The following is a 20305-nucleotide window of genomic DNA, read 5'->3' on the forward strand; positions in this document are numbered from 1 at the left end:
TGCTTGAAAACGGGGAGTGAAGATCCGAACACAGGCGTGCCAAAAGGTCAAAATGGGCGTTTTAAGGGTGTGCATAATTAACAAAGCAGCGTCATTGGCCACGTCAGTTGGTTGTTTCTTAGCCTGAACTGTTCGCATGATTGCGGTAGGAAAATCCAACCACAAGCACTGCGAGCAGTTCAGATGCCTTTCGATGTACTCGATTAATCAAATAAATAGCGGAGATGACATAGGATGCGAGCGGCCAGGGGGCGTCTTTACAAAATAGCGAGCGCATATTTAGTTCACTCGCTCAGACATAGAGGCGTCAACAGACCGCAATGAGCGAGCGCTCAATTTAAATAGCCGGCCCCTTTTTCTGAAAGACCTTTCGCAAATAGTGTCCAGCTCTGAATCAGACACCCTAAGCCTTGGAGAGAGATACAGTTGAGAGAGATAAAGCACCAACCAATTTAGGAACTGATTGGTTGGTGCTTTTTCTCCCTTAACTTTTTCTCTCTCCAAGGCTTATACATCTATCCCGTGTGTCTCTTCAGTATTTGTCATGTCTCAGAAATATTCCCATGAAGGAACATTGGGCCTCATTCAGCTTCAGATGGAATAGCTAAGCTGCTCGCAAGTGCAGATATGGTAATGCAGCAGAAGGTATCACGCCTCCTGCTGCATACGTATCCATGCTGCGTTGTCCAACACAGCATCAGATACGTAGCAGGACATCAGCCAGCTAAGGTGATCTATGGGGTCACGCAGCCGGCCACTGCAGTTGAGATGAAGAAGCCAGGAAATCTCAGTCAGCCGACGGAGATCCTAGCTTCTTCCCTCTCCCCTAAAGGTGGTGACACGCAGGGCCGGCTCCAGGGGTCTGAGCACCCTGTGCCGGCCAGGTACGCTGTGCCCTGCCACGCCTTCTAACTGACGTTATTTGGAGGCGTGCCCGCACGGCACGCCTCCAAATAACGTCAGGCTGGGGGTAAAGCCCAGCCATCCGTCACTGGCTGAGCTTCCCCCAGCCCTCTCCCGTCAGTGAATGGATGCCGCGTGTATGAGCGCAGCATCCATTCACACTCTGGGGGTCCGGCACCGCCGCACACCTGCGGCGGCGGGGGTCCCCAACCTCCCAATTTAACCACACATGGCCCACTTCAGCCCACGGGTGGAACAGCGGGACAGTGCTGAAATCGGGATGTTGGGGAGGGGTGCGCCCTCTATGGGTGGCGCCCCTGTTCGACCGCATGTATATGTAATATGTATGTATGTACTTTACACACTAAATTGTATTACTATTTTTGCATTCTAGAGTTATGGAGTTGGGGACACAGAATAATGACTGTTCTGGGTTCTGAGGGCCTGATTCAGTAAGGATCGCTATTGCGATCGCAGCTTTTTATTTCAGCGAAACGCAGCGGCGAAAATATGCTAATGCTTGCCAAAGCTCAGCCGGCATACAGACGCCCACTGCTGCTTTCTCACATCCATCCAATGTCGCTCTTCTGCATAAACATCGTTGCCATCGACGCATATCGCACAGGTACGCAGCATTTACGCCAAGCCTGACCAGCCGCAGACACTGCAAGTCTCCTCGCACTCAGTGGGCTCTCATGCTGCGTATGCAATCACAATGGCTAATTTATGCACGCCCAAGCAACGGCGTTCAAGCGGACAGGCACGCAAGCATTTTTCCGACCATCCCCAAACGCTCACAGCCTGTCACTCACTCTGCAATGGATTCCTCTGTGCATCCGTAATAGCAGTGCGATCGCAGCGCACGTGCTGTGCGGCTTATACGAATGCGCAATGGCTAACAATTGTCCGATCTGCGTACGTAAGTGCATTTGCCATTCTTACTGAGTCAGGCCCTAAGTTTTTAATTATATTAATTATTTTTTTTTCAAAAAATGCTAATTTTATCACTTTCTAGAAGCAAATATCTGTTTTTATACAATCTGCAGGCAAATTAACTTGGATTGTGCTGTGCTAGTCTCATAAATAGCACATAAATGCATTTATATTATTCAATACAACTTGACTAGAACCTATAAATATATATTTTTTTAAATGATCCTAAAAAATACGCATACAGTACAGTATTTCACCTGATTACAGAAACACTAATTCTTAGACGTGAAAAGGATTTTTGGCTTGGGGACAGATTGTAAACAGATGTGTGAGCTATTCATGGCACTGAGGAGAAAATCAGATTACACTCATCTAAATATAAGAGATACGTTTAAATAAAAAGCACATATCAAACAAAACTGACAACTGCTGGTGAAATAATAAACTATATCTTATATTTGGACTCCAGGGGGAATATTTGCTAAAGTGCGAGTTTATAGAAGTGTTGCCCATAGCAACCAATCAGATTCTACTTATCATTTATCTAGCACTTTCTAGAAGATAATAGCTAGAATCTGATTGGTTGCTATGAGCAGCATCTCCACTTCTATAAACTCGCACTTTAGTAAATTTACCCCTCAGAATTCAGGGCCTGATTCAGAGCCGGACGCTATTTGCGGACGGTCGTTCCAAAAAAGGGTCCGGCTATTTAAATTGAGCGCTCGCTCTTTGCGGTTTGTTGACACCTCTATGTCTGACCGAGTGAACGAAAAATGCGCTCGCTATTTTGTAAAGACGCCCCTTTGCCGTTCGCATCACACATCATCTCCGGTATTTATTAGCTTAATCGGGTACATCGAAAGGCATCTGAACTGCTCGCAGTGCTTGTGGTAGGTTTTTCTTACCGCTATCACTGCGAGCAGTTCAGGCTAAAAGACAACCAAGTGACGTGGTCGATGACGCTCCTTTACTAATTATGCACTCCCATGAAACGCCCTCTTGACTGTTAGGCACGCCTGCGTTCGGATCTCCACTCCCCCGTTTTCAAGCACCTTCCCCTGTTACCACCCACAAACGGTACATTCTGTCAATCAAATTAGCAGCCCCTCACTGTTTTGCGAGCGCACGATTTCCGACCGCAATGAGTGGTTTGCGCATGCGCATTATGACCCATACGCATGCGCAGTTGTGCGAACATCGTTCAGAGCGAACGAGCGGCCGCTTACGAGCGGCTCTGAATCAGGCCCTCAGTTCTTAGTGATGTCCGGAAAATGATGTTCAGCTCCGCACATCCTAGAGAATTATGCATAGCTAATTTACCTGATGCAAAGCACTCGCATGGACAACATGCAGACCCCCACTTCCCCTCTCTCACATCCGTAATACCTTGCAAACCTCCTCAAACATCGGAACCATCGAGTACCATCGACCCCACAGGCAGAATTACTGCAGCCCTGACCTTTCCTATAAATTGCTAACCTCGTTGCATGCAGTGAGAGCTCAGGCTTCGTATGCCATTGCAGTGGCTAATTTACGCATGCCCCTGCAATGGCGTTCAAATGTACTGGCACGCCTGCGTTTCTCTGACCACCCCGAAACGGTACTTCCTGTCAATCACTCTGCGATGGTTCTGCATACTCACTGCGATCGCAGTTCTGATCGTAGTGAAGCATTTGCGCACTGCGATGCATACTCATTCGCAGTACGCAACAATTGACCGTCTGCGTACGCTTTAGCAGTTGCAATCCTTGCTGAATCAGGCCCCTTGTGCGTTACGACCCTGTGCAGTACAAGAGTAATTTGATGATGATAATTGGGAGCTTGGTGCTGGGGTTCCAACTGTCTTGACAGCAGTATCAGACAATACAGGGATTTGCATTCCTTCCTGAGGGAGGAATTCAGGGCCTGATTCAGAGCCGCTCGTAAGCGGCCGCTCGTTCGCTCCGAGCGATGTTCGCACAACTGCGCATGCGTACGGCTCGTAATACGCATGCGCGAACCAGTCAGTGCGGTTGAAATTCATGTGCTCGCAAAATAGCGAATGCCTGCTAATTTGAGTGACAGAATGAGGCGTTTGTGGGTGGTAACAGGGGAAGTTGCTCGAAAATGGGGAGTGGAGATCCGAACGCAGGCGTGCCAAAAGGTCAAAACGGGCGTTTTAAGGGTGTGCATAATTAACAAAGCAGCGTCATCGACCACGTCACTTGGTTGTTTCTTAGCCTGAACTGTTCGCATGATTGCGGTAGGAAAATCCAACCACAAGCACTGCGAGCAGTTCAGACGCCTTTTGATGTACTCGATTAATCTAATAAATAGCGGAGATGACGTAGGATGCGAGCGGCCAGGGGGTGTTTTTATCAAAATAGCGGCCGCAGGTTTTGTTCGCTCGTTCAGACTTAGAGGCGTCAACAGACCGCAAAGAGCGAGCGCTCAATTTAAATAGCCGGCCCCTTTTCCTGAACGACCGTTCGCAAATAGCGTCCGGCTCTGAATCAGGCCCTCAGTTCTTGGCAATGTGCCGCTTTAAAGATTGCACTGCGTTTTTTCGTTCTAATGCTTGAAGCAGATATACTGCTTTGACCAGTTAATAACTAAATATAACTAAAAACTATGTATACTGTATACCATTATTATTAATCCATTAATGACTCACTCGGATAACCGGGATGCGGTCCGTACCCAACCAGTGATAACCAGGATATTTACCTTTTCAAATACCGTAAGGACAATTATAAAGATTGCTAGCAAGGCATAATTTTGTTTAAAGTAATATCTTTATTCATATAACAATTGATATTAAAATTTGCCCATGCAATTGAAAAAAAAATATTTTTTAAACATGAAATATCACTTCGTCAAATACAATACAATGGGATTAATTATATTAGACCGGATCCACGGGTCCGTGCAAGTAAGTGTGGCTATATGCTACACCAACAGCAGCTCTGGGCTCGCAGAATTTTGTTTGCAGCCCCATAGGGCTACACGAGTTCAGGGCGAGATCGGACCGCGAGGAGGGTGAGATGAGGTGCCGTTGCTGGAGTGTCCTTGCTGATGAAACTGACACTCACCCTTCTCGCGGCTAATTGAATCGACCCCAATATGGCTAATTGATGAGGAAATTGATTCTGAAATCCTCAGAAAACAGGCAGAAGTGCATTGTATGTTTAGCAAGCGTGCATCTATATTTTATCAGTTGTGATCAGGGTGGGACCTGATCACAGGAAATGGTCTGTATGTGTTTGAAGTTCATTCTATTAAATGAAAGCTGGAAGCTGATTGGCTGCTACAATATGGGCAACTTCACCACCTGTCCTCTGTAGAAGGTTTAATACAACTCCCGCTTAATCAGTACTGTGCTAATTAAGCTTAGGAGAATTAGCATAACATTGGCTGTTGGAAATTTCACAAGCGCGGTCCCGCGATGTTCGGCTTAGCTAATGCATGCAAAATGATTGAGTATGGAATAGTCCAACTCTTTTATCTGGTGCAGGGTGTGAGGAGAATTTGACGCTGTCGGTGGACCTCAGGTGTGGGCGTTCCAACAGTGTCAACGGCGTTCCGATGGAACTTTGTACACATTGTTGAGAATTGAATTCCTCGACTGTTTATGTACTATGGGGTCTATGTACTTAGCCTTTGAGAGAGATAAAGTGTAGAGAGATAAAGTACCAACCAATCAGCTCCTGTCACTATCTCTCTCTCTCCAAGACTTAGTACATAAACCTCTAAGGGCCCGATTCTGGATCACATACAGGCCCTCATTCAGAGGCGGTCGTAAGCCGCCGCTCGGTCGTACGCCTAACGATCGAGAATCAGGAAAAAAAACAATCGCACGGCCGGGCGATCGTAACCAGAGTGACGCCCATACATGAACAAAGCACCTCCTCTAACTAACGAGTGATAGCAGCTAGCGATCGAGTAAATCGTTGTCAGTTGTTGTCTGTCGCTGTATGTTAATTTTCTTCTGCTGCTTGCGGCCGCTTGTGTTGTGTGCAAATGACATCAAAAATGAACAAAAAAACGCATAGAATAAGCCATCCCAATGAAATATATTTATTCTTATTATTCTCTAATGCAAACGCAACTGAATCAATTACAAGCCAATTAGCAGTGTTATTAGCTACAACAAACGATTATTAGCTGCTTGCATTGTGTGGCACAAAAAAGAAACATCAAACATAACATCAGTCACATTCGATAATATCGATTGTACTCTGGGGCTTGAGAGAGCACATACCCAACCTTAAGCTGTACGATCAGCCAGGCCTCGAACCTGCTCGCAGAGTGACGTATTACTACTTCCGGCCTTCTATGTCGGTCATAGCAAGAAATTTATGTACGCCCCTAAAACGCCCTGAAAACGGTGAGGAACGCCTGCGTTTTTAGACCACCACGTCAACACCTACAAACGGCCTTTCTTGTCAATCAACTCTCGGAAGCCACTTCCTGCTCGTAAGCCCAACAATCGACAATATTTTGGATCGCAAGGTCTCCTACGACATGCGCACAACTAACCGTATGCATGCGTGGTTTGGAAACATCGGATGCGTACAACCAAGCGGCCGCTTACGAACGACTCTGAATGAGGTCCTCAGTGCCTATATTCACGCGAAGGGTCAATGGTTTTCAACTATGCATGCCTCATAGTGTGTACGCTCTGCAATGGAGACACGCAGTCTCAGAAATGTATTGGGCGTTGACAGGGAGATGGCTACACAGACGCACGGAGATGTACCGACTTATGGGAGTGTCGCGGACGTGTCACATAATTGACTGCACACTGATGCTTCATCGCTTATATTGGAGGCCATACTCCATGGGGCAGGAGCAAGTTTCCATAGTGCGCCCAGTGGTAACGACTAAAGATGCACCGAGCGGGGTTGTTGTATCTAAAGAGGCACAAAGTGGGCTCCCCAGTCCTTGAGCATTCGGACTCACGGCAATACACCAGGGGAAGGGCTTTATACTAACATTAGCATAAAGTAACAGATACTACTACGGGAAAAGATACTAAAGGAGCCACAGCAGCATGCGACTCAGAATCATATAAACTACAAGCAATAACTTAATATTTTTCCCAAATCATATTTGCTCATGTTTTATGGTCTTTATATTAGCCTACGTGACACTCTGCGGTGCTCAGCTCCTTTTTCTTGTTCTTTGATCTATTTGCACTTGGAATTTGTAAATAAAATTGTAATTTGTGCAGAGAACAGAGGCCGTGAATCAGACCCGCTCGCGCTGAGCGCTCGCAAGCGTGTTGATGTTGGCCCAGTGCGCATGCGCACGACGGACCCGGCTCCGTCGTGCGCATGCGTGAGACCCGGATTCCGATGTGCAAGCCGTCGCTATGGGTCTCGCTACAAAGGGGGCGTGCTGTCGATGGTGAGTGACAGCACGCCCCCTTTGGTGGGTGTGCCAGGGGCGTGTCTGGCCAGACGGAGGCGTTCCCATGGGAACGCCTACCGTCTGGGGCCGGCCCCACTGACATCACTAGTGATGTCAGTGGGAGTGCTTTTGGCTCTGATAGAGCCAAAAGCACTCCAGGGCTTGCGGCCACGAGACCCTACCACAAGGGTCTCGTCGCAAGCCCGATGGTCACGATGGTCTTGACCATCGCGACCATCTTTTTGGCCGCTCGCTATAGCTGTGGGTGGTCACCCACAGCTATGTGAGCGGCCAGGAGGCCACTCTAAAATCAGGAAGGATGGCCCTGATTCTGAGCGAGCGCTTTGTCAGAGCGTCCGGCTCTGAATCAGGGCCAGAGAGCTGATGAGGAAGACATTCTATATAAACTATACAACACGTTGACCAGGATGAGTAAGATTTTTTTTAAAGGTGAAAAGTACAGATGTACGCGGACCCCCGTATTTTGGTTTTGGCAAAATCACTCTCATATGTTATGGTTCTGTCAAAGCCACCCACAAGTGTTTTGGTTCAGTCTTGTTAAAATCAATGACATTCATTTACAGCAATTTCCAGTCAATTTTAACCAATTTTGGCAGCTGAAATCATGAGGGAGGGAGTTACATGCAATCAAAAACACGTGACTAGTAATTAGGGGTGAGCGGGTTCGGATTTCTGAAATCCGAACCCCCCCCAACCCCCCCCCGATCCGAGGCCGATCCGAGTCAGGCTCAACTTTTCCCGCCTGACTCGGATCTGAAATCGAGGCAAAACGTCATCATCCCGCCTTCCGTGTCTCGCGGGTTTTGGATTCTATATAAGGTACCCGCGTCGGCGCCATTTTCTTACTCGGCTGTGGACAGTGAAGAGGGAGGGTGGGAGTTAGGGCTGGCTGTGTAGTGTTGTGCTGTGCTGTGCTGCTGTTGTCCATAGGGGCTGTGTCCACTCCTCCAAAGTCCATAGCGGCTGGCTGTGTTGTGCTGTGCTGCTGTTGTCCATAGGGGCTGTGTCCACTCCTCCAAAGTCCATAGGGGCTGGCTGTGTTGTGCTGTGCTGCTGTTGTCCATAGGGGCTGTGTCCACTCCTCCAAAGTCCATAGGGGCTGGCTGTGTTGTGCTGTGCTGCTGTTGTCCATAGGGGCTGTGTCCACTCCTCCAAAGTCCATAGGGGCTGGCTGGACTGTGTTGTGCAGTCAGTTGTCCATAGGGGCTGTGTCCACTCCAAAGTCCTGTGCAGTGTCCCAGTCTTAAAGGGGTGCTGTAGTGTTGTCCAAGGGGTGCTCTGTCCATCAGGGGTGCTCCCCCCAAGTGCAAAAAAAGTAAATATTTTTTCTATGATTGTGAATTGTGTGCGCAGTAGCCGCACGTGCATCAACAAAGTAGTGCCAAGCGTGCGCCTATGTCATAAGTAAAGGGCCGGCTGGCTTGACTGTTAAAGGGTGCTGTAACCCCCAAAGTGCACTCCAAACAAAATAAAAAAATATTTTCTGTGTTTGTGCATTGTGTGCACTGTGGCTGCACGTGCATCAACAAAGGAGCAGCGCCAAGCGTGCGCCTGTGTCCCATTAGTAAAGGGCCGGGCTAGCTTGTCCGTTAAAGGGTGCTGTAACCCCCAAAGGGCACTCCAAACAAAATAAAAAATATATTTTTTTGTGTTTGTGAATTGTGTGCGCAGTAGCAGCACGTGCATCAACAAAGTAGTGCCAAGTGTGCACCTGTGTCATAGGTAAAGGGCCGGCTGGCTTGACCGTTAAAGGGTGCTTTACCCTCAAAGTGCACTCCAAACAAAATAAAAAAATATATTTTTTTGTGTTTGTGAATTGTGTGCGCAGTAGTCGCACGTGCATCAACAAAGTAGTGCCAAGCGTGCGCCTGTGTCATAAGTAAAGGGCCGGCTGGGTTGACCATTAAAGGGTGCTGTAACCCCCAAAGTGCACTCCAAAAAAAATAAAAATATATATTTTTTTGTGTTTGTGAATTGTGTGCGCAGTAGCCGCACGTGCATCAACAAAGTAGCGCCAAGCGTGCGCCTGTGTCATAAGTAAAGGGCCGGCTGGCTTGACCGTTAAAGGGTGCTGTAACCCCCAAAGTGCACTCCAAAAAAAATTAAAATATATATTTTTTTGTGTTTGTGAATTGTGTGCGCAGTAGCAGCACGTCAATCAACAAAGTAGCGCCAAGCGTGCGCCTGTGTCATAAGTAAAAGGCCGGCTGGCTTGACCGTTAAAGGGATTTGTAACCCCCTAAAGTGTACTCCAAACAAAATAAATAAATATTTTCTGTGTTTGTGAATTGTGTGCACTGTGGCTGCACGTGCATCAACAAAGTAGCAGCGCCAAGCGTGCGCCTGTGTCCCATAAGTAAAGGGCCGGCTGGCTCATTTCTTAAAGGGTGGTGTAACCCACAAAGTGCACTAGTGTCCAACAAAAATAAAAAAATATTTTCTGTGTTTGTGTGCGCCTTAGCCGCACGTATATATCAATATAACATAAATGGAGGATCAAACTTTCTCCGATAAAAATAAAATAGGGAGGCCTTGACTGCTATGTTGGTGTTAGACGTGCGTCCGGTATCCGCCATTAGTGCAGTGGGATTTAGACAATTGATGGAGGTAGTGTGTCCCCAGTTCCAAATCCAATCTAGATTCCACCTGCATCCTCAAAGCTGCAGCGACAAGCGTGCGTCAGTCTGTTAAAGGGTGGTGTAACCCTCAAAGTGCGCTCCACAAACAATAAAAAAATTCTTTTTTTTCTGTCTTTGTGAATTGTGTGGGCTGTAGCCGCACCTGCATCCTCAAAGCAGCAGCGCCAAGCGTGCGTCTGTCTGTTAAAGGGTGGTGTAACCCTCAAAGTGCACTCCAACCAAAATAAAATAATCTTCTTTTTTTCTGTGTTTGTGTGTGAAATGTATGCGCAGTAGCTGCACCTGCATCCTCAAAGCAGCAGCGACAAGCGTGCGTCTGTCTGTTAAAGGGTGGTGTAACCCTCAAAGTACGCTCCACAAACAATAAAAAAATTCTTCTTTTTTTTCTGTCTTTGTGAATTGAGTGGGCTGTAGCCGCACCTGCATACTCAAAGCAGCAGCGACAAGCGTGTGTCTGTCTGTCAAAGGGTGGTGTATCCCCCAAAGTGCGCTCCACAAAAAATAAAAAATTCTTCTTTTTTTTCTGTCTTTGTGAAATGTTTGGGCTGTAGCCGCACCTGCATCCTCAAAGCAACAACGACAAGCGTGCGTCTGTCTGTTAAAGGGTGGTGTAACCCCCAAAGTGCGCTCCAACCAAAATAAAATAATCTTTTTTTCTGTTTGTGTGTGAAATGTATGCGCAGTAGCCGCACCTGCATCCTCAAAGCAGCAGCGACAAGCGCGTGTCTGTCTGTTAAAGGGTGGTGTAACCCTCAAAGTGCGCTCCACAAAAAATAAAAAATTCTTTTTTTTTCTGTCTTTGTGAATTGTGTGGGCTGTAGTCACACCTGCATCCTCAAAGCAGCAGCGACAAGCGTGCGTCTGTCTGTTAAAGGATTACATTGGTGACAGCATCCAAGTAGGCATGTCTGACAGTCCGTACATGTCCTGGCAGGAAAAAGAGGCAATTTGGAGGCCCCTGTACAAACTGGCTCTATTTTACCTGAGTTGCCCCCCCTCCAGTGTGTACTCCGAAAGAGTGTTTAGTGCAGGCGGGAACCTTGTCAGCGAAAGGCGTAGGAGGTTGCTTCCACAAAATGTGGAGAAGATGATGTTCATAAAAATGAATTATCAACTCTTCCAGGGAGACCAGCCTCAGAACGTACAGAGGGACCTGTGGTGGTGGATTCCAGCGGGGACGAATTAATACTCTGTGAGGATGAGGATGTACACAACACTGAAGAGGGTGAGGAATCGGTGAATGAGGAGGATGAGGACGACATCTTGCCTCCGTAGAGCCAGTTTGTGCAGGGACAGATTAATTGCCAGCTTGTTTTGTGGGGGCCCAAACGAACCAATCATTTCAGCCACAGTCATGTGGCAGACCCTGGCGCTGAAATGATTGGTTTGTTAAAGTGTGCATGTCCTGTTTATACAACATAAGGGTGGGTGGGAGGGCCCAAGGACAATTCGATCTTGCACCACTTTTTTTTCTTTGCATTATGTACTGTTTGCGGCCTAGTTTTCAAACTGCCATCCTGTCTGCCACTGCAGTGTCACTCCTAGATGGGCCACGTGTTTGTGCTGCCCACTCGTGTCGCTTAGCATAGTCATCCATCTACCTCGGTGCAACCTTTTGGACATAAAAACACTATTGTGAGGTGTGAGGTGTTCAGAATAGACTGGAAATGAGTGGAAATTAAAGTTTTTGAGGTTAATAATAGCATAGGAGCAGAAAAATCAACACATTCTGTGAGTTTAGCTGTTTTTATGCTTTTTAAAAAAAAAATACAGATCCAAAACACAAAACCCAGAACCCAAAACACCGAAGGGTGGTTTTGGCAAAACCAATCCATATCCAAAACACGAAGAAAGATCCAAAACACAAAACACGAAAAGTGGCCGGTGCACACCCCTACTAGTAATTAGATCTGAGTTCGGCACTCGATTCTCCCCAAAAGTAATCCGAGCCGGCTCATCTCTAGTCAAAAGTTGTGTACAAATCACTTTTTTCCCAAAAATGGATAATGACTAAGATCTTGTAAATAAAATAATGATGTTCTGAGTAAAAAAAATAAAAAAAACAGAAATACATACAGTATATATTTATAATGCATATTGTAAATAGGGGTTACACAAAACTAAAAATTTCGACTATATTTTTATCAGTGGAAATTAATATGTTTTGAATAAAATGTTTTAAAGGTCACCTGTCTTCTAGGCAGGGGCATTTTAAGGTGGACGGGGCCCGTGTTCATTCCCCGTCCAGGGCCCCCTCCTCTCTCCCCGGCGGCCGGCAGCAGACTGACACATCTGACCGCCATCCGCAGCATCAGTAGACCCTGGGCACGAGATTCCCTCACTGTGTATGTGCAAAATGATGGAAAAATGGCCGCAGTGGCCATTTTCCGATGTTTTGTGCAGGGCTGAGACACCCGACACAGGACCTCGGAGAGGTAAGTATTAGATAATATGAGTGCAGGGTGTGCAGGGCGGGCCCCCCCTGGACCCAGGGGCCTGTGTGCAATGCACACCCTGCACCCTTTATAGATACGCCCCTGCCCCTGGGCAGCCATTTTGTGGTGACATCACTAAGCATGAATATATATTATTATTATTATTATTATAATATATAGTGTAATATTTATATTACAGTGTTGTAATCTGCTTTTCTTCAGGACACGAATACCCATTTGGAATTAAAATGAGCCATATTCGCGATGCATTGCCTCAAATACAGGGGACGAAGGATTCCACGTTAGACCTGGAGGGGCCCTTTATCATGGAGCAGCTGCCCAGGGAGTTGCAGTGTCAGTTCATACTGAAGCCCAGCCGCCTGGCCGTATGTCAACAGCTAGCTGGTGAGTCTTCGGAGTTACAGAGGGCTCATTCAGCCTGCAGTGTTCAACCTAACCAGTCTGTTATTACTGAAAACTGACATAATGAAAGGGTAGGAACGCACATTCCTGCTGCCTGAAGTATTTTCCTAGAATTTACGGCATGTTTACACATATTGAGCAAAGTAACATTTTCAGGAAACCGTCCTCTGAGGCAGTTTCCAATTACAACAGGGAATTTTTTTTTTTTTTTTTAATCCAGCGCAGTGTATGTTTATGTCAAAGTACATTGCTAGTGTGGCTGTACAGAACGCCTCCATTCATATATTTCTGTGTGTGCATGTGTCTGTGTCTGTGTCTGTGTTTGATGGGGTTGTTGTCTCTGTGACAAATTCACTTTTATAAATGAATGGCTTTTAAATTGCCCGGTGGGTCGGACTTATAGAATAGTTGGTAATCAGGATATCTTGCATACTAATCAGGCTGACTAATATTCCAAACAGCCCGGTTAGTATGCTAATCCCTGAAACTACTCCCAGCTGCATTCAGCAGGGGAGGGGCATAGTAATAGTAGACAGCAAACATGTGCGTCACTTCCTGTCCATCCTGATTAATTGCATTTTTATGTGCCTTTCTGACACCGTAGAATCTTATGTAATATTATGTATATTGTCTTTTCAGGAATATGTGCTCACTTCCTCTTTTATCTTCTGCCTGTCAGCAAACTCATTAGCTCTCCATAGAAATGACTAGAGCAGTGGTTCTCAAGCTCGGTCCTCAGGACCAGGGCCGTAGCTAGGGTAGTGAGGCCGGTGCCATCGCACAGGGCACCACAGGGCAGGGGGCGCTGTGTGGGCCTGTCAAATTTCTGTTTATTATCATTCTTGCTTGTAGCTTCCTCTTATTTCATCCCAAGCATCTCCTTGCCTCCCCTATCTTTTCCCTGGCCCTTCCACATGAGGCCATTCCCCTTTTTTGGGTGCATTATGTCTCTTTGAAAAATGAGGAGGCGCCAATGCTCTTTCTGGCACAGGGCACCAAAAAGTCTAATTACGATTCTGCTTAGGACCCAACACAGGCCACGTTTTCCAGGTCACCCAGCAGGTACATAGGTGTATTCATTACTCACTGATACATTTTGAAAAATCCACAGGTGGGAAGGTCCATATCACAGCTGTTGCACCCTGTGCCTCTTCAGGTTTTGCAACAAGACAGGTTTGCTGTGACATCACTGGCCCCTCCACATAGTTCACTTCTACAATTAATGCCCGTATTCAATTTGAGGCGAAGCGTCCGGATCCGTGATACTTTTTCACCGATGACGTCATTTTCGCCTGTTTTGCTTTTACCCCGTATTCAATTTGAGGCGAAAAGCCGGAATCGACGAAAAAGTTTCGCCAATGACGTCATTTCGCCAGGCAGAAAAATTATCGCCGTATTCAATTTGAAAGACTTTCCGCCTAGGCGGAAAGTCAATGCAATGTATTAGGCAAAAAAGTTTCGCCTATGAATAGCAGGCGGAAAAAAGTGCAGAATTGGGGTTTTGGGGTGCAATGTTGCGGGAACCCCGCTGCAACCTTCAGACAGTCCTCCAAAAGTTAAACTGTGTCAATTTAAATAAAAAAAACACTTAAGAACATCCCAAAAAATCACTTTCATTTTGGGGGCAAAAGAAAAATGTTGGGGGACAAAGTTAAAAACTAGCGAACTTGATTCTGGGGGAATCCCCAAGTATGCCCCAAGTGTTTTTTTGATTGCCGGTGCTTGCAGCAGGTGGATTTTTCACGATTTTTCACTTTAGCAACTTTTAAATATGCTGACCCCCATTTTCAAGTACCCCAAATTTGCTGGGATAACTTATTTTCTGGAAAAAATACTCCTGAATACTATTCTGCACCACATATACAAAAACGCTATTTAGCAGCTATTGAGCCCGTTTAAAAACACCAAATACCTTCAGCAAGCCAAATCGGGGGTTACATAGGGAACCCCCATGTCAGAGCATCTTTTGGAGGGTGTCAGGCTGATTTCCCCAAATCTGACAGTACTTTCTGCCTGTTCAAGTTTCGCCAGGTCCCGTTTTCGCGTACTTTCAAATTGAATACGGGGTAAAGTGGGCACGCGCGCGATACTTTTCCACCTACAAAACAGGCGAAGTAGGTGAAAAGCCCGGGACGCGAAAAAGTATTGCGGCTTGGCTCAAACTGAATACGGCTCTAAGTCTGCTTAGCTGTCATTCACTCTCTGCTTATTCAGTTAGAGAAAAACCTTCCTCCTACTGCAGAGATGTGAAAGAGCCTTTGATATATTAATTTCACAAAGTGATATACCTTCCAATTTAACTTAGCAATCAGCATACAGCCAAAGTTAAAATCTCAGCTCTGGTACTTACAAGCAGCAATATTATTGTACCCCTTACAAATTCCCTGTACCCCATTTACCCTGTTGTTGTTTTACTCCCACTATTCTGATGAGTTTTTGCTCTGCACCCCTGAAAACTGAAAAATATATATATTTTTCATCACTACAAATAAGTGATTGACCCTTCACATTGTACAACTGTCAAATTGCATGCTAGACAGAATATCTCAGTGCAAAACCAGTTGGTGCTCATTAAGTTTCCTCAGTGCAATGTATTGCAAAAGTTAGACAGCCAGAATGCAGCCTTTTATTGCAGTGGTGGCCTATGGCAGAAGGTAAGCAGCTTTCACAAGCCAGCTAATTATAGCCCAGCCTGCTGAGGGTGATCTGTAAAGCCATTGTCATTCACAGTTCATCCTCTTCACACATATAACCTGGGTGCAGATTGAAGTATTATCCAATGTTTTCAACATGCAGAGATCGACTATAGATGAATTTTCCAGTGTGTCTGCCATCCCAGGGAAAACATTTGTATCAGTTGTCTAGTTGGCTTGTGTGATGAAAATGAAAGACTATATTGGAAAATAACTTTATTGTTGTACATAAAAAAACTATTGCATCTGGCACCATCTTATTAATCAATCAATCAACCAAAACTTTATTGTCACTGTACTGTGCCATAACTATTAGGGAAAATGGCAGCCACTTCTCCTCTGATCCGTACCAGCTCCAGATCAATCAACGCGTTTTTTAAAAATAATAGAGAGAGAGAGAGAGCACTCACTGTGTATTATGTAAAAAACTTTCACCACTATAAAACAGTGCTAATTTTATGCTTGCTTCAAATATATAAAGTACAAAATATTTTTGCTTCTCATCCTTGTAGGCTGAAGCCCAAATCACAGACACTAGTACAGAAATTCCTCTGTAATAAATATAGACACACTCTAATGCAATACCATACAAACAATCACATTTATTCCAATGATACAGGCTCTAAGGGGCATATTCAATTGTGTGCGAGAATAGCAAAAAACCCGCACCTGCGAAGTTTTTCCTGCAGGTGCAGGATTTTTGCTATTCTATTAGGTGCGTAGTTTTTTTTAAAAACACGCACCGGGAGGTTTTTTCACGCAAGCGTGATTTTTCCTAAAATCGATGATTTAAGGAAAAATCACTGGGACTTGCTCTGGCACCCCCGCGGCACCCCCCCTGAGGTCTAATTAAGCAGTTGGAAGTATCCAATATCAGTGTGTGTGGTGTATGTAAGTGTGTATTAGTGTGTGTGTGTGTGTGTGTGTGTGTGCATGTGTGTGTGTGACCCCTGGTGCGGTGTGTGTGGCCCCCCCCGGAATGGGCGCTGGGAGAACTACATCTCCCAGCAGCCCTTGCTCCTCCCATCAGCCCACGGAACTCCCAGCAGCCCCCTCTCCAGTAAGAAGAGAGAGGGGAAGGCACTGGGAGCCGCGGAGATCCCCTGCCAGGTAGGTGGTTGTTTTTTTCCATTTTACGCGGCGCGGGGTTTTCAGAGCTGAAAACCCTGCGACCACTATTTTTTTAATTGAATACCACGGGTAGCGGGAGCACGCCTACCCACGGTATTCCGGAATGGGGGCGAGGTGCACGAGGTTTTTAACTCGCTAAACCTCGCGCCCAATTGTATATGCCCCTTAGTGTAGAATGCTCATAAGAGTCAATTCAGTATGAGGTGTAACTCCTCCACAGTGCATGGCATCACCGGATCTGGTCTCTTTACACGTCCGCAATGTGGATACAGCAATTGCAGATACTGTAAATCATCCAAAGATTTGGAGCAGCATGCATGACGCATCACAATGCATCCCGCCTCCCATTGCAAGCATAACAGCATTTACTAACGCCATATGCTTGAAGAAGAATCACAAATCACAGCTCTCACGGTAAGAGATGTTCTATGCAATAGAAGAACATCCAGGTTTAGGACTCGGGAGTCCTTCTACGACTGCGGCGAGTGGCACACATGGAGCGAGTTGTGTTGGGAGGGATACAATTGGATCCCTCTCAGGGGGAAATGCAAATAGAATCCTATAGGGCTTTGATTGGGTAGCTCCGGAATGTATCGGACTTCCGGGTAACTTGACCCGGGTGATTTTTCTCAGAACATTTCAAACCAAACCTCGACCCTGGTTGTCCCGACAATAGCACAGGTTAAAAGTTTGTCGGAAAAGTGGTATAACACTCTTTAACATTTTTGTTTCCATTTTACTAAAATTATTTTCACATGTTTGTTTACTTTTGTTTTTGTCGAGCTGGCTCCACGCGACCTTAGTGACCATTTACATTTATACTAATTAAAGGTGAATCAAACTACATATCACAGCATCATTTTGTATTTTCTCCTTCGTTTGTCACATTTCTTTGCACATTTCATGCCGACTGCTGATAAATCATAAAATACGCAATATGAACATGCTTTTACTAAGCACAAAGACAACTAGAAGAAGCATATTGCAAAGCCAAAGGGGAAATAATACAGTGTTGCAAATTCAGTTTCCCACTTTGCACTTCTTTGCTGGAAAGTCATAGCCGGGTTACTGGAGGGCTATGTAGGGAAATATTTTTATAAGTTAACGTCTTTAGCAAAGCCTTTCCACCCAGTCCCAGGGGCGAGAGTGCAAATCCAAGAGTGAAATATATAAAATAATAAAAGTGAAAAAGAAACAGGCTCGTGATCGTTATAATTCATATCTCGCTTGTCCCAGAAATACCACACCCGAAAGAAAAAAATTCTGAATTCTTTATCAGTTACACATGGGTCCAGCGCTGTCGTTTTAACTGGGAATCTGCAACCTGAGACAATTGTGTTTGTCAAATAAAGATCCTGTAAAATCCTTGGCCGCCAGAGGGGTTAAAGGAATCCAGTAGTATTTTCCTCTCAACATAACTCTTGGCTGAAACAAGACGCTTCAGATTCAGGGCCAGCATTACTTTGGTGGGGCTGTTTTCTTACTGGATCCAAGTGCGCTGATTGTTTTACACGTAGATTGGCTAATGCAGTCTCACAGGACAAAGGCAAGGTATTTAGATGTCAGCATTAGGTGTTTTTTACTTTAAAAAAACTTCTTATTCCCTGACATTAAAATAGGAACATATAGAGGCCCATTTATCATCCAGTTTTATCCTACGCAACGGGTTTTAAAACTCGCTGCGTATGATAAATGGTGCTCAAGCCAATCAACTCCCAACTGTCATTTTTTTAAACTGATGATAAATAAGACCCATAAGGGCCTATTTACTAAGCAGTGTTAGGAGACAGAGTGAAAAGTGATAAGGTACCAGCCAATCAGCTCCCAACTGTCATTTTTCAAACACAGCCTGTGAGATGGCAGTTGGGAGCTGATTGGCTGGCACCTCATCACTTTTCACTCTGTCTCCTAACACTGCTTAGTAACTAGACCCCTTAGTATTTTAAATTGTGACTATATTTGTGTTACATGAAAATACAACCTAGAAACGGCACTCGTGTCCAAAGGCGGGATGTGGCCATGAGAAAAGGGGTCATGTCCTTAACTCCTGGGGGCATGCCCGGCACTTACGGACGAGCTAGGCTGCATGAGTCCGTCTCTTAATATGGGCAGAAATCCGCATCTATTTTATAGCATGCAATGCTGCTGCTGCTGATGCGGGCGGTCACTGTGATTGTGACTCTGAATCACGCCTTTGAGCTGCAAAGATACTCGAGAACAGCTGATCATCCGCCGTATAGATTATATTTTTTAATTGGTGTAACATCTCTTTTTGAATTATATGTTTTTTTTTACACATTACAAGGATTTATTTACTTTTTTAACATTTTACTGTATGTAAGGATACAAACCGTCAATTGAAATGACGTTTAATGCACTTTTAACACCCAGGGCCTGATTCAGCACGGATCGCTATTCTGCATATACACACGCAATGCAGTTGCTAATATCAGCGGGGATATGTAAATGTTTGCATTCACATTGTGATCTCAGCCTAACATAAGGACGCCCACTTCCCCTTACTCACATCCATACACTTGGTCAACAAGCGATACAATCAGTAACATCGAGAAACATCAGACCCATACGCACAGGTAATGCAGGTCAGACCACACCCAGGAATTGCTAACTTCAGCACATGCTATGAGGCCTCAGGCTGCGTATGGTATAGCAATATATGCACGCCCATGCAACGGCGTTGAAACGCATTGGCACGCCTGCGTTCGCCCGACCATCCCGCCATCACCCCCCACAAACGGCACTTCCTGTCAAACACTCAGCAATGGGTCTGCGTACACACTGCGATCTCATTCCCAATCTAAGTGGCTAGTTCGCGCACGCACTCTGCGATGCATGCGCAGATCGCAAAAATCGTCCGAATGCGTGCGTCTTAGCTCTTGTGATCCTTGCTGGATCAGGCCCTCAGTGCAAAGTACCAGGAATTACGTCATCCAGCCATCGGTACTGGCTTGAAGAATTTTTCATCAAAACAAATGAAGACTGAATAGTTATTTTGTTCTTTAAATCTCAGTTGTGGTCACAGCCAATGAACAAAACAAATCATAAAGCCACATTATAGCTCTCCCATAAATGGTTTCACTTTTTCCCTCCAGATCCAAGCCAGAAGCCATTTAAAAGGAAACGGTCTATCATAAACTGGACCTTTTGGCGTGGTTCTAGCACTCAGCTGGATAACATCCCACTTTCTCCAACCTCTTCAACTCCTGGAAAGCTATTTGGGCTTTCCTTACCAGCCATCTGCGAGAATGACAACCTGCCTAAAGCCATCATGGTGAGCACACATTCTGAAGTGATTTAATAAGTATCTTCTAAGATGCCAAAAACTCTTTTATTATTTGCAATATAGAGTTATCATTGTAACAATAGCTTATATGCTATTTGACAATACACTGCTAGATTTCACGGAAATGGTGGTGCACTTAAATTCTGTGCACAGTGGATGCAGCTTTTTTGTGGGCTGAACCAATATGAGAATGCAGCTTTTACAATCACTAGGAACTAGTTATATAACACAGGCACAGAAAATGGCTGCATTAACTATATATACAAAACAAGTAGACAAGTTACTAGCTGTTGGCATCATTTACTATAAAAGTGATCACAATAGCCTCTCACATACACACGTTAAAGACTTTATTGTATCCTACATTCCTGAAGTAATATTAGTTTACAATATTGATTTATATATTATGGCTGAAAACAGTTTGTAATAATT

At 45.3% G+C, this 20305-nt stretch overlaps 1 protein-coding gene across 2 annotated transcripts in view; it reads left to right on the top strand.

Moving 5' to 3' along the window:
- The window catches only part of LOC148474501 (rho GTPase-activating protein 20-like), a 146368-nt gene that overhangs the window by 108248 nt on the left and 17815 nt on the right, over window positions 1-20305 (top strand). For both annotated transcript variants that reach the window (XM_088458548.1, XM_088458549.1), the window contains exons 9-10: window positions 12545-12727; window positions 19683-19861. In XM_088458548.1, the coding sequence (XP_088314674.1) occupies window positions 12545-12727; window positions 19683-19861 (362 nt within the window). The remainder of the gene's footprint in view (window positions 1-12544; window positions 12728-19682; window positions 19862-20305) is intronic.

Source organism: Taudactylus pleione, unplaced genomic scaffold, assembly GCF_031769625.1.
Source record: "Taudactylus pleione unplaced genomic scaffold, aTauple2 ptg000842l, whole genome shotgun sequence".
Classification (NCBI taxonomy): Eukaryota; Metazoa; Chordata; class Amphibia; order Anura; family Myobatrachidae; genus Taudactylus; species Taudactylus pleione.